The sequence below is a fragment of the Porites lutea genome, chromosome 8 (assembly GCF_958299795.1).
Source record: "Porites lutea chromosome 8, jaPorLute2.1, whole genome shotgun sequence".
In the NCBI taxonomy this organism is placed as follows: domain Eukaryota; kingdom Metazoa; phylum Cnidaria; class Anthozoa; order Scleractinia; family Poritidae; genus Porites; species Porites lutea.
In genome coordinates this window covers 11295805-11310283 of record NC_133208.1, presented here as the reverse complement: position 1 = coordinate 11310283, position 14479 = coordinate 11295805, and the positions used below count along the sequence as shown (strand labels likewise).

General features: G+C 39.1%; 1 protein-coding gene across 1 annotated transcript; it reads right to left on the bottom strand.

The window, feature by feature from the left end:
* Positions 1-2307: 2307 nt before the first annotated feature.
* Positions 2308-10664, bottom strand: LOC140946487 (uncharacterized). The gene is made up of 9 exons (XM_073395615.1): positions 10530-10664; positions 9454-9586; positions 9152-9186; positions 8592-8649; positions 6340-6602; positions 5473-5635; positions 4769-4803; positions 4360-4417; positions 2308-3128 (listed from the first exon to the last, which is right to left on the bottom strand). Exons 1-9 carry the CDS (start codon positions 10608-10610, stop codon positions 2944-2946), a joined length of 1011 nt encoding a protein of 336 aa, XP_073251716.1. The 5' UTR covers positions 10611-10664; the 3' UTR covers positions 2308-2943.
* Positions 10665-14479: the final 3815 nt, after the last annotated feature.

Genomic DNA, 14479 nt, shown 5'->3' with positions numbered 1-14479 from the left:
TTCGAGAAAGTTAGTTAGCAATCATAATCGAAATCAACAACATGGATCGAAATCAAGCTATTACAACCTACAGACGTGACCTTTTCAACCTGCTGAAGAAAGCCCGCGTTTCCTGAGAGGTCCGTTCGAGTGAATGACTCAGGCAAAAAACGTAAACGTTATTGAGGTCGAGATGTTATTGCAAAACGCGGCAATAGTAGCGAAGAAATTGCCGGTGGATGACAAAGTAATAGCCTGGAAAAACAGCCGACATTTGGCAACGCTACCACTTGTTTCCCCGACGAATGACATCTGAGAAACAAGCGCAGAAATTCCATACTGATGACGCGTCACTACCCACAATAATGGACAAAAGTTTTGGGACACTTTTGCGTTTCTGGGCGTTTTCCAATTCACGCAGGTCCAACCCCTCCCCTCACCCCACAAACAATGCCGCGTGGGAAATTTGATTCAACCAATCAGGAGCACTACCCAGATCTGAGTAGTGACGCGTCATCAGTATGGAATTTCTGCGCTCGTTTCTTAGACGTCCTTTGGCTGGAAAACCAGTGGTAGCGTCGCCAAATGTCGGCTGTTTTCTCAGGCTAGCAAAATAACAGCTTGTGTCAAACAAATACGTCTCCTGGGTGATATATGTGAAGTTTCGAAAAAAACATCGTCTGGTGAAACATTTTGCTTTCTTAAGAAACGTTTGCTATCAATACTTGAATTTTCTGCTTCGAGTAACTTATTGTTTTTTACGAGCTGCTGATTGGCCCACGACCAACTTTCTTGGAATGTATTGTTATTTTCCTGCAATCTGATTGGTCAGCTTTGTCTAAGTGGCCCCGATTACGAGTGACCAACATCAATTTTCTCCTAATAATATCAATACACAATCAAGAGAAACGGTTGTGAGAATTAATCAAATGATCAAGTAAAACGCTTTGATCTTTTATCAAATTCTCACTTCTACGTCTTAAAGGAAATGTATGTACATCAGTCTGGAGAATTTGTTTGTGGATAGTGGGGTTTAAAGGGTTAATATGACCTTCAGCTAATATCACAGTACTCAATCAAACAAAAAAGTTATGGGAAAACAACGAATGATCGCTAAAGTTATAGTCTTGATTTGTTACATAGAATAAAGATGATGTAAACTGCGGTAATACAATATAATTGAAGATAAGACCAACATAGTTGCAATCGTAATTTTTTTTCTTTTTTAGCAAGTTTTTCAACGGGATCCGAACTCATGGCCTTTTCATTAGAGCTATGAAGACCCCTAAATTGCGTGGGACCACTGACTTCGAACTTATTGAGTCACTTTTTGATTGAATTAAATCTTGGTTAGATTATTAAATTGAAGGACGGAAGCAAACGAAAAACAATATTGCGCGTTGAAAGAAATGTAAATGTTGAATTTTAAGCCTGATAAATACAACACATAGGTGTTTTTTATTTCAGTCAGTGACAAAGGCAGCTCAAAAGAAAAATCCGCGTACTCCCAACACAAGCGTCAGATGCTCTGCCACTGAGCAATAAGAGACTTGTGGGAGCTAATACCACTTTTGAGTGGTCTTAGTTCCCACAAGTAGGATTATGAGACAAACATCCTGCAAAATGCTAGTAGTGGAATGTCGATATGCGCTTATGAGTAATAGCAGCTAGCGGTTTATGATGTGGAAGTGTCCATATCTTAGAGTTTAAGGAGGTAAATTGCGCTGATGTAATAATTTTTAAATTTCTCATCGTTAGCGCTGAATAAATCGTCAATGTGTCGAAAAGGGTTGCTAAACTGGATGGCTTTGTCGTATCTTGTTTCATGGTATTTAAAGTATGAAGTCATACTTGAGGGCGTGGAGAACGATAAACTAAGACAATATTTGACACAATGTTGATGGTTTTGAATCGGTTTTTTATTTATCTTGATCTTACTTTTTACCAACAATGATACCTACCTGGCCCTCAGGGTTTTCTTGTTTATCACTAGAGAGCTTAAGCAACGACGACGGCGACAGCTACGAGAACGTCACTTAAAAAGTGAATTCGCTCAGCCTTGAATTTTTTTCGCACTTACTCCATCTCAGTTTATTAGTCTAAGGTTGGCAATTTTTTTTAAGTTGAATTCTGGTGGACTGTATCAAAGTTCAGGAAAAGAAAAGAAAGTTGTTGTCTAGTGTTCCTGTCCTCGACAAAACTTGAAATTAGGCATTTTCACGTTGTAGTCGACGAGGAACGATGGGTAAGAAATGTACAAAAAAGTGTGATGCACATGCAAAGTTGTTGTTCTTCCAATCTAAACCTATTGCTTTTTTGCCGTTCTCGTTGCCGTCGCAGTGGTCGTTGCTTAAGCTTCCTAATACTGCGCAGTGCGGCTGGAAAACGAGATGACCCTGGGGACGAGGTTGTCACGATTGCGGTTTGCAGTTACAAATATATATTTTATTTGTGTTTTCAAAGTTTAAACTACATTAACAAGCTCTTTAAAGCGGGGTTAAGGCCCTGGTTATGCAAGTAACCAGGGACTGGATTCACGAAGACATCTGAAGCTAAGATGTATAGCTATTATTGTCTTAAAACAATAGGCCATTGTTAAGAAAAAATACTTAACAATTATTCCTCGAGTCAGAATGGGCTCTGAGTCAATAACCCAAGAGGCCGAAGGCCGAATGGGCCCTTGATTCAGAGGCCATGAGGGCGAGAGGAATGATTGTTTTAGTAAAATCCAGCTAGTCGGTCAAAAATATCGAGACAAAAAAGCTTTCGCTAGTTATAGCTAGACTTTAATCCTTTTTTTGCCGCCAAAAAGCCGGCGCTTTTTGCTACTAGTGGGCTATAACATATAGCCTAGTAGTAGCTCAACCAATCAGAACGCAGAATTAATAATAGACCACTAGTTGGATTTTCCTAATAAGGAAATATCTTAACTCGGGAAGTCTTTAGAGATTCGGCCCCAGTACACTATGTCATTGTAGTCTTTCGCGCCATGTAGAAACATCCCACAGCTTTTTTCAGTGCGTCTATCTCCACCTCTAGACATGCACCCGTGTGACCAGGGGCCAGCGACACATGAGTAAGCCGGAGACACACTTTTGCATTGATGTGAAAGATTTTGAATGTTTTGCAGATGGGTTGAGGATTCGCCACTGAAACAAACAAAGAATATGAAATGTTAGTCGTTTTATTATCAGTTTAGTTTAATTGAAGAAAAACCAAATCAAAATTTTATCGTTAGTGACAATAGAGAGAAAAGAGTGACGTCACGTTACCATGGTAGCAAAATTTCTGGATAACAACAATGGGGAACTTAGGCAACGACGACAGCGATGGCAACGTGAACGGCAAAAAAGCAATACGTTAATATTAGCAAAACAACTGTCCACGTGCATCACGCGCTTTTTGTACATTTCTTAGCCGTCGTTCCACGGTTGCAACATGAAACTTCCTAATTTCACGCGCCCGCTTTATAGACTGAGTGAACACAAAACAAAAATTTTCTTTTTCTTTTCCTAAACTTAGAAACGCTCCTTTCGGATTCAACCCCAGAAAATTTCACCAACATTTGACAACTGAAACTGAATAAGATCGATGAAGTTTGAAACGGTGCGGCTTACACCTTCTAAGTGAAGTTTTCGGTTTGTTGACATCCAGAAATTTTGCTACCATGGCAACGTGGCGTAAACGACTTCTCCTCTCTATTGATCAATTTTATGAGGATTTGCTAAGTTTGGGTGCGTTTTTTTGGAGACTCCAAAAACGGATTTGTGATCGCAGGTCAAATGGATTCTTCGCTACCAAAAAAAAAAGAAGATCCGAAAGAGGATCGTTTACCATGACAACGGCATGTCCTCGTGCTCCTCGTGATAAGAGAAAATAAAGAGAAAATGTAGAGAAAATAAACAACAAACTGATCCTCGCGGCGAAGACAAGAAGGAAAAGCAACATAAACTACGAATTACTATACGAAATGTATACATTTTGGTTTGAAACCCAAACATTTCTCGAATAGAATACACCTTAGGATAGTAAAATCATAAGTCAGAATTTAAAACTGAAGCCGATGAATTTTTTTTTTACCGGCGTAAGCAGACACTTCATACATGCAAAAAACATGGCGGAGAAAGAGTTTAAAAACAGTATACGAATGTTAATAGATGACAATTGTTGTGTGCCATTTTTGTTCGAAAAAAAACGCCCAGATTGTGAATCACAAACTTCCTGATTTGGATTTGATCAGAAGAATCCCTCCAGGGTGTGGATTTTATGGATTCATGTTCCGTTTTTGGATTTGCCCCAAAAAATGCAAAATCCGTTTTTGGATTCGGAAATCCGAATTTGGATTTTCCCAAAAAAACCGCACCCTTTTTCCGGCTATACCTGAAATGTGCTTCTTGAAAACGTTGAAGTGATTTATCACTAGTGCTATGTTAAATCCCTAGGATCAGAAAACATGAAAGATTTATTAGTAGAACTAGTCAGTCAGAAAGAATCAAATCAGTTTAACATACAAATTTGCTTACATGCTCAATATACTTTTTTCATTATGAAGGTCATTTTTTTATTATTATTATTATTTTTCATGAGTGAAAACAGCTGTTAAGTAACCAGTTTTATTTTTTTTTTGTAAACCAATGAGGGAGAAATTCTAACGCGTGCCGAATTCGTCGATTCCAATGGGGCCAAAACATGCAAATTTCGCTAAGGCGAAGGAAACACACAAGTGATGGGAAACAAGCAGAATAAGGCATTGGACTGGCTAAGAAAAAGTTTTCTTCTATGTCCTTACCGTTTCAGCTTTATCAATGTCTGCATGAACACAGGCTGTTGAAAGGAAAAAAAATAACTAATTAAAACTGATAGTAATAAAAGAGTAGTATAAATGAAATGATGACCATCATCATGAAGACATATATAAATTTTTGTATATGAATTTCCGATTTCTTCTTTGCATTTTATTTATTCATATAATAATGGAGTTCCCACAAGTCTGCTTCAAATTTGTTTTGCCATATATATCGTCTTTAGATCCAGTCAAAAGTATCCAGTCATTCAACAACATAAAGTGCATTCAAATCGGTGACCTAGAGCTGAGGAATTAAGGAGAGATGCGAGAGCCTTTACCCCTTTCCCTTTCCCTACTCCCTCCTCAATCTCCCTTTTTCCCAATCGCTTCCCCAACTGACACGCCCAGCTCAATTTTATCAGAAGAACTGATAAAATCTTGTCACCGTGAAAAGAACCAGTTGCTTGTTTCGAGCGCAGCCTTTCGTTGGAGTGAAGGTACCTACTCATTCATTTGAGAGTAAATCACCTTATTGACAACAGGAGAACCTGACCTAAGGCTAATAAGACCTTTCACTCCAACAAAGACTACACCAGCAAAGACTAAAAAAGACGAAGACTTCTACAAACGGAACTGGAAAAGCGACTGGCCCATCATTCACTTGGTACAGTGTAATTAGGTTTTACAGCATATGAGGTATAAGTTACCTTTGATCGGATAATGAATCAGTGTTACTTCAATGCAACAGTCGCATTGAGGAGGAGTCTTTCCACACACACAGCCACCTTTATCAAACGTCACAAGATCTGTTACGTCATCATTCGGCTTTACTTCATTCGTCGGAGTGTAGTCGGTGTCAATATGGCTTTCCTACAAAACAAATACATCTGAGATTTGCCATTCTTAACCCAGGTTAAAGGAGAAATAATAATTAATCTACAGCTTAATTAGTCCATAGGCTTTCACACCGGAAACAAAGACTGGGGTGAATTTCTTTCCGTTTTACTAGCCTTGCAGATTTTTTTTTCGTCTACCATTTGACTGACGTCCGAGAAAAAGTAAAATTCATCACGAGATTTCTGCAATGGATTACCCTAATCAGAGTTAGTTTTGATCGGACAATATTGTCCATAGAAAACCATTAGCCACTCTTAGTATAAACTAGATTTCCACAAATACCTCTTCAGCATTTACTGTAATTTTTTTGTTGGTATGCGGCTCTAACTTTTTGACTCTGCGGTTATAAAATTCTAAGGTGTGACCATTCAATGAAGGCTTTTATCAGCAAAAAATAATTTTTTACTTAGTATGTAGAACTGACTTTCGTTCCTGAAGTCGAGGTGCAAGAAATCTTATGGCGTAGCCCAAAAGATGCATATGATAAACCTCCTCTCTTGTGTGATCGTAATATTCAAAAGGAAACATCTAAGTTTCCCGTTTTGGTTTTGCGTAGTTCCATACGACAGGAAAACATGCCTCATACCCGCATCATTCCGGCGACATAGGACATCTAAGCGAGAAGACTTAACAAGTGTCGTTGCTTACAAAAAAGAGTCAAAAAACCGCAAACAAACCGTGGATGCTTGAAATGATTCCTCCAATAACGATAGGAGTGATTCTGCGTCTAAGAATGTTTCCACATCAAAACCATCTCCTTCTGCACCTCTGAAAAAGAAGCATCCCAGCGGAATGTCCTTCCGTGAATGGAAACCTTTGAACTCCAGGGCAGCGCAGCCTCCCACGTGATGCCTTTCGACTGAAACGTTGGAAAATTTGACGCAGGCTTTGGCTACTGGAATATGAGGAATGCCAAAACAAATTGGAGGCGGGTAGGCAGCTGTCAATTAACAGAAAAATTATTGTTTTGAGAAACGCGTGATTGGAAAATGTTACCGCCTTATTTAGTTCCTTACTTTTCCTAGTCAGCTCTATCGAGCATGCCTACTGAGTAGATCCCGGGGTGTGATGCTCCTTGGATCCCAAGCCTACTCCCCTAGTGGTTGGGTGCCTTGATGTTCTTGTGCCAGTTCTCACCAGGATTTTAAATCTGTCCTTAGAAACTGGTTGTTTCCCTGACAACTGGAAACAAGCCGACGTTCACCCAATGCTAAAGAAACCAAGAGCTGAGGTGATATTTTACAACCTACGACCAATCAGCAACCTTTCGTTTGTTTCTAAACTAGTTGAGCGACCCGTTTCAATCAAACTCATGACTATCTAACCCTGCACAAGCTCTATCCTAAGGTCCAGTCCTCGTACCGTGAATTTCACATACAGCACTGAAACCGCGCTACTGCGGGTCATAAACGACATATTACTCAATATGAACCGCCAGGGAGTCACTCTCCTACTACTACTTAACCTCAGTGCAGCCTTTGACCACTCGATTTTACTCGACCGTCTGCACACCCACTTTGGCATCTCGGGCGGGACACGCGCACTCCTGGTTCATGTCCTACTAGCACCACGAGATTCCTATTCATATCTATTCACGGCGAAACATCAAAGAGGTTTGAGGCAAAGTATGGCGTTCCACAAGGATCTTGTCTTGGTCCCACCTTATTTTTCCTCTACGCAAGCAAGCAGTTCACGATCATCGAACTTCATCACGCGTATGCTGATGACACGCAGCTGTACATCTCCTTCAATGCCAACTCCAGTGAGGAGCAATCAGTAGCTCTGGAGAACATGCAAAATGAGAGGTTGGATGCTATCTGACAGGCTTAAACTAAACGACGATAAAACAGAATTCATCATCATGGGAACGAGACAGCAGCTGGCGAAAGTTAATATTGAATCTATGCGAGTTGGTGACAGTACAACTACACCAGCTAGCGACGTAAAGAACCTTGGTACCTGGTTTGATCGACAGTTAAGATGGACACACACATTAATAACGGTGGTAAAGCCACTTTTTTCCCACTTATATAACATAAGAAGATTTAGGAAGTTTCCCCAGTCTTGATTAATTGTCCTCATCTTGGTCAATGCGTCTGTAACGAGTCTTCTGGATTATTGCAACAGCCTCTTGTATGGCTTGCCTACCAACCTACTGCACAAGCTCCAACGAGTCCAGAATGCAGCTGCCAGGCTGATCTGCAAGGTTAGACGCTTCGATCACATCACTCCCATCTTATTTAGCCTCCACTGGCTGCCAGTTAGAAACAGAATTCAATTTAAAATTCTACTTTTTACCTATAAAGCCTTAAATGGACTCGCTCCTGCATATATTACAGAATTATTGAAACTTAAAACTATTCCTCGATACAATCTAAGGTCTTCTGATGACAAACTATTACTTCAGCATCCCAATATAAGAACTCTCGTTACTCTTGGTGACCGTTCATTTACAGCCGCGGCACCAAAGCTATGGAACGATCTCACCTGTGGTCATCCTCCATGCCATTAATGTTGCCGCTTTTAAACGCCTCCTGAAAACCCATCTATTAAGGAAAGCCGTGTGTTGAGTGTCCTTTCTTCCGCCTTTTTCTTCCCCATCACACACCACGCGCTGGTTAGTTGAGAATCAGCACAGACAACTAGAGTCCCCCAAAATTAAAAGTCTATTTTTCTAAGGACCCAAGAGCTGATAGTTCAGCGGGCCGAGTTTGCAGATCTTTTAATAGGGTTGTTTTGGATTACTTTGAGTTGGTACTTCGGTGTTGTAACAGATCTTTTAAAATTTACCAAATGCATGGACGCCTGAAATAGCTAACGTAAATACTGACAAGTCACAAAATTTATAACAATGTTTATAACTTAAAATTACTAGGATAAAAAAAGTTTAAAAATGCACAGTGAGTAACAAGGTAAATGTTGCTCTAACCTGATATTGTCTGGTTGAACAATACATCCTTATTCCAAGTCAGAAAGAACTGCGCACCCTGGAGAAAAGAGACCAGAAATTAAACTGCTAAACTAATCAAAGCCTCAATTATGACAGTTGATAGCTCTGACCATAAAAGCGGAGCCCGTGAGTAAGATAGGAGGCGTTATCAGAACGTAGGCCGAAAAGAAGAAAATAAAAATGTCCTTCCATGATTATATGTTATGCTTAAAAACAATTCCTATTATGTACTAGGTCAATGATTAAATTGGGCTATCAGTTATTTCATACATTTAACACGGACCACGACAATATAGTTCGATGTACGGTAGTATTAATTCTGTCAGGTCAAGGAATTTCAAAAAAGTTTAATTCTTTAGCATTGTTGATTGTAGCTTTTTAACGCTTTGTTTGAAAAATTATAACACCTGTGACATCAGTGTTTGCATTACTCTGGTTTGTTACCCGCGTTTTATAGAAACTAGAAGATAAGATGCTTTTGATGAAAAGTGATTACCGGAGCGTGAAATAGAGTTCAGTAGAAACTATGATCAACTTACCAAAGGAGATGGTGTATAAGAAGCATTCATGCACACTGCACGTAGATAAAAATAAATAACTAAATAAATACATAAATAAATAAATAAACAATAAAAAAAGTTACCACTCAATTGTCATAAGCATATCTGCTTCAGTAGAAATACCGATAAAATATACTTAATAATGCAAATGTGTCATGCCGGATTTAAATGCAACCTCGGTTTTCTTTTATTTTTTTTGCAAATGGAACTTAAGTTGTTTGCCTTCTTTTTACTTCGTCAAGTTTATAGAGGCTTAACATAAAATCAAAAGATAGCTTTACCATTAGCTTCAATTCTTTTATGAAACGCATGCGTTTTGATCGCCATACAGCAGCCACACTCGTGATGATGCTCTGCGCAGCTGCATTGACGACGCATAATCTCCACTGACGAAGGCATGACGTCATCCTCCCCTAGAAAAGGAACGTGTTGTCAGTTTCAAACACGACCCCTTGGTAAAACAAAACTGCATCGAACATTTGATAGATATTTAATTTCACTATGTCGAATGCCTCAGGTAAAATTTAAAATATTTCTTTTTATTAGATTTCTCGAAAGAAAACAGTAATAAAGAATTTTTTTTTTGATTCAGAGTTATTAAACAGATTATAGAAGAAAAACGTGTAACTTCTATGAAAGGGTCATATTAGACCTCGTTACCCTTATTTGTTTTTAATTGATTTTTTACTCTTGACTTGTATTATTTATTTGTTTATTTTTTTCATTTATTTTGAGGGGCTTGTTTAATGGTGCCTGTCTTCCTTCTTACTTTGTTAAGTTTATATTTGTTGGAATGCCCACTACTGTAGATTCCAAAACTGAACGCTAAAAAGACATTTCCATATAAAGGCAAGGGCAAGGAAAAAATTCCCAGTTTCGGAAGAAGGGAAGAATCAAGAGCTTTATAAATCATGGACCCAGGCTGTTTCATCCACTAGGGAGCTTAATCAATCAAAATTGAACAGCAACGAAAACGTCTAAAACAGGAATATCACACTTCACTTTCTCGGACATATTTCTTGCTGTCACTGCACCACTACGACCTGAATTTTGCTAATGCAACGCCGAGGTTTTATGAAACGTTTTTTTTTCTAGTCTCTTCCTGAGTACGAATATAATTCAAGAAGAATTCGCCCATATTTAACAATTTGAGTATTACTAAGTTAGAATAATCTTAAGGAATCGGCTAAATGGCGAACGATTGAATGCACTCTCTCTTACGTTCTCGTTGCCACTGAACTTCTTATTGGCTTCTTTAACTTCCTTCTTATGTTTTTAGAATGGTCCTTTAAACTAATGGGGTTCGGTTAACCTCAAAGTAAATAATACCTTTCGATTTGAATTTTTACTTACCATTAACATCCCAAGCTGCAGACACCCCCCCGGCAATCGTGACAAAAGCTACTCCAGCTAATACGGCGACAAAGATGTTCTTCATGATGCGGAAACCTTGAAGATTTGCTAAGAAAATGATTATGGCGATTGAGTAGGATTTCGTTCTCCCTTTTATAAGTGATCTTATGTAAATACGCAATCATTGAATAACTGCATAAGCCAATCAAACAAGGCACCATACGAGAGGTAACGCCCTTTTAAGGAAATCGTTTCTAGAAAGTGAAGCGATGTAACGGCTTTTACTGGTAACCTTCGTCGTCATGTATGCTGATTTGGCAATATAGCTTACCTTTCTAAACTTCTTTCATTTTCCACCGGGATTCCCTGAACGGCGATACCACTTGAAAATGAAAACTTGTCACTCGATCGGGCTGTTTTCGAAAGCAAAAAATACAAACTTAAGATACTCTATTGCCGACTGATATTTCAAAGGGACAAAAAAATCCGTCATTGTCGAGACCAGTTAAAAACCCCTCACTTATCATGGAATTAAATTTATTTACCTGATGACAAAAGAAGTTTCCCTTTTTTCTGACTATGTAAAACGACATTGCCATTATCAATATAAAAAATTAGAATCTGAACACTTTTTAAAACTGAAAGGTCGTGGTTCCGGATAAATTAGTCACGGTCAAAATTCAGAGAGATAAATGACAAATCATGAGACGTCAGCTTTTTTTCTGAACAGGTTGTTCATCTGACCGGTCCTCCTGAACTGACTATTAAAAATTATACCCGCTAATAGCCCCCCTCCCCCCACCCCCCCACCCGTTTTATAAAAGGCATGTTAAGTCAAGTATAGGAATCCACACTGATGCTTGTGTCCCCTTCACAAAGATTTCACTGTTTCAACGCTATTTTTAGCGAGTCATTTATTCATGTGCGCAATTGTAAATTACAAACGAAATTGATACAAGCCGTAAAGTATGTCTAAATAGTGATTATACTTTAGCTTACTGGGAAAACCTTCCAGAGCGTTGTGACTGAATCATAAAGTCCTGAACGGATTATAATTTCGTGTTAGACCTCGTTACTAAACTTTCGTATGCTGTAAACTTGCCTTAGTGTGCTTTTCTCTTAACTACCCCCCCCCCCCCCTCAAATAGCTGCAGGCAGCGCTAATTAAAAAATTGCAATTACAAATAAAGTTCTTGTTGTTGTTTCCTGTATACCTCACTACCCTTAAGTCTTTGAGATACTATGCTGTATTTATAGTTTTCCCAGGAGTTTTAATCAGAATAATGACACGTTTTTTCACTTACCTCGAATGTTGAACACCTCAAGTATAGACCAGGAGGGGGGGGGGGGGGGGGGGGGAACATCAGGTGTGGAGGTGTGCCGCCAAGCCGTTCAAACCCTGGCCTTGGTTAAGACAAGGGATCTTAATTCATGACCCTGCTTCATTTCGTTTCGCATAGAGAGTTAAGTAATTTTTTAGACTAAAATCATGGCATAAGATTTTTTGGAAAAACTTGACCATTGGTACAACTAGGAATGCAATTGCATGTTAAGAACTGAGATGAAAGCAAGGCTTTGTAATTGTTTCAGTTAGGAGTTTTTTTGTCAGCTAATATGAGACGATTCGTGCATCGTCACCCAACCCGAACCCAAAAACAAACCAAAGATTAACCCTAGCGTTTTTTAAAGCTCTAAGATCCACTGAGGCGTTTTTGGCTACGCACGTTAACGCACGTAAATTTTAATCACGTAAATAAAATAAAGGCAAGATAAAAAGTGCTGAGCTTACACGCGAAGTAGAGCGAGGTTCAACTTTTACGCTTACGAGCAAACTATCATGCATTGCCTCTATTTTTTCGGGGAACGGAAATTTTACGCACTTACGCACGTAAAAAATACGCGACACCGGAAATCAACCCTTATATACTGAGTATCTTTGCGTTATAAAATAGAGTGGTAGCGAGATCAAAGGACTTGATCATACCAGATGAATTATACTGATACTACTTCAACTGGAAGTGTATAGGGACAAACAAATGAGAATATTAATTTTAATATTTGGGTTTTAAGAGTCATTGTCAGAGAAAACCGGGCGGTGCCAAAAGATTGGGGTCAGCCGATTTCCTTTATTTTTTCAGCATTTAAAACCAAGCTGATAAGATTAACTTTGGTGACATTAAGAAGATTTCCCGGCGTTTCACTCCCGAGATTGACCACCCCCCTAGTTTTTGGCCAAAGGAAGCCCTAAAAACGACCAAAAACAATGGCAATTTCTCGGGTCTAAAACAATTTATCCTTAAGGAATTAGTGCACAGTTTTTCTTCTGAAGCTAAATCACCTAATAACAAACGTTTTGGGTGCTTAAAATCATATCTTTAGTTTAACAGTAATTTTGGCCAAGGTTTTTAATCCGGGTATGTTGAGTGACTGTTACAGGACAACGAATTTCGAGGATTTTCGAAGTGCGTTTTCTTGAAAGTGCGGCTGTTTATTTTTTATTTAATTACAGATTTGAACAGTCTATACCCTCCTAAGTCAAAAACAAAAGTTTATTGATCGGCACAAGAAACTCTTTTCACGCGAATTTTGTTGGAAAATGTCAAAGATCGCTCTTACGGCTAACTGCTCGCTGAAGTTTAAATAGCGGCAATACTGCGTTATAAAGGTACTAATCCATTTTAAATGAGTATTTTATATTCCACTCAGGTTTGAATAAAGGGAAAATAAGTATAAAATACTATTGCTTTAACGTTGGGGTTATACAAGACTGCCATCATGTACGCAGAGGTCTCAATTACTTGGTGCTTCGATGATTATTGTCTGGCCTATGCGAGTTAGCCAACAGGACGATGTATGTGCGGTCCTATCTAGTGATAAAATCGTGACGACTTTTGCATCACATGCAACAGAAATTCTCAAAGTTTTTGCTTCGTATGCAAAGTTTGTTACATACCCTGCGAGGAGATGCTACATTTTCGCTGTGTGACCTGTCGTGCGAAAAGTAGCCTCTGCCGACAACCGTTCAAATCCGTCCAGAAATCTGGACGAATAAATTTAAAAAACGGGTTTTTTCCTTTTCTTGACCGGTTTCGAACATTGCGTCAGTCTTGCTTAGCAGATCAGAGTTGTCGCAATTTTTTTTATTCCCACGAAACTCGCGCCATTTGACGACAGACGTGACAATTAATTTTGCTTGCGAATGGCGTGACGAATTTCGCGCATGCACGATAGAAAATTGAACGGTTGTCGGCAGAGGCTACTTTTCGCACGACAGCTCCCACAGCGAAAATGTAGCCTGTGCTCGCAGGGTATTTGTTACATCGATCACTACTGAAAAAACCCAACAATATATTTTATAAAATGCGAAAGAAGAATACGTAGTGCAAAATTCAGTTATTTCCGACATGAGCACAACTTAGCGTAGGCATCAAGTGGTTCAGTAAAAGTACGTTTTCTTGAATTGCTACCATTTGTTTGCAGACTTAATGCTCTGCATACTTCTCTCAACTGTGCTAACTTCAGCGAACTGAGCTTTCCAGCGCGCGAGAAAGTTCACAAACGTTTACTGCTTCTATTTTAATAGGGTGACTGATAGTTTGTTCAATGTCTCTGTAAACCTCCTCGCTTATGGCTTGAATGTGGTCTTCTTATTCAAGGGCTGTGAGGTCTTCGTCTGTTACTTCTTGTTCCTCTTCCTGGCTCTCTATTTCATCAGCTTGTCTTTGTCGCTGCAAAGCTGACATTCTTGCGAAAAAGCTACTAATTTGTTGAGCGGTTCTCCATTCGTCTGGGTTGAATTGTAACTTTCCACTGCTATCTCTAATACTCTTCATCTCTCTAGCCATGTGAATTGGATCAGCCTTTTGCCCTCCCGCTACTCCTTGGTTAAATTTCTGAACAAGAAAGGCTTTTACTTTCTCTTCCATCCTGTTGGTCCGCTTAGTTGATTTAAGC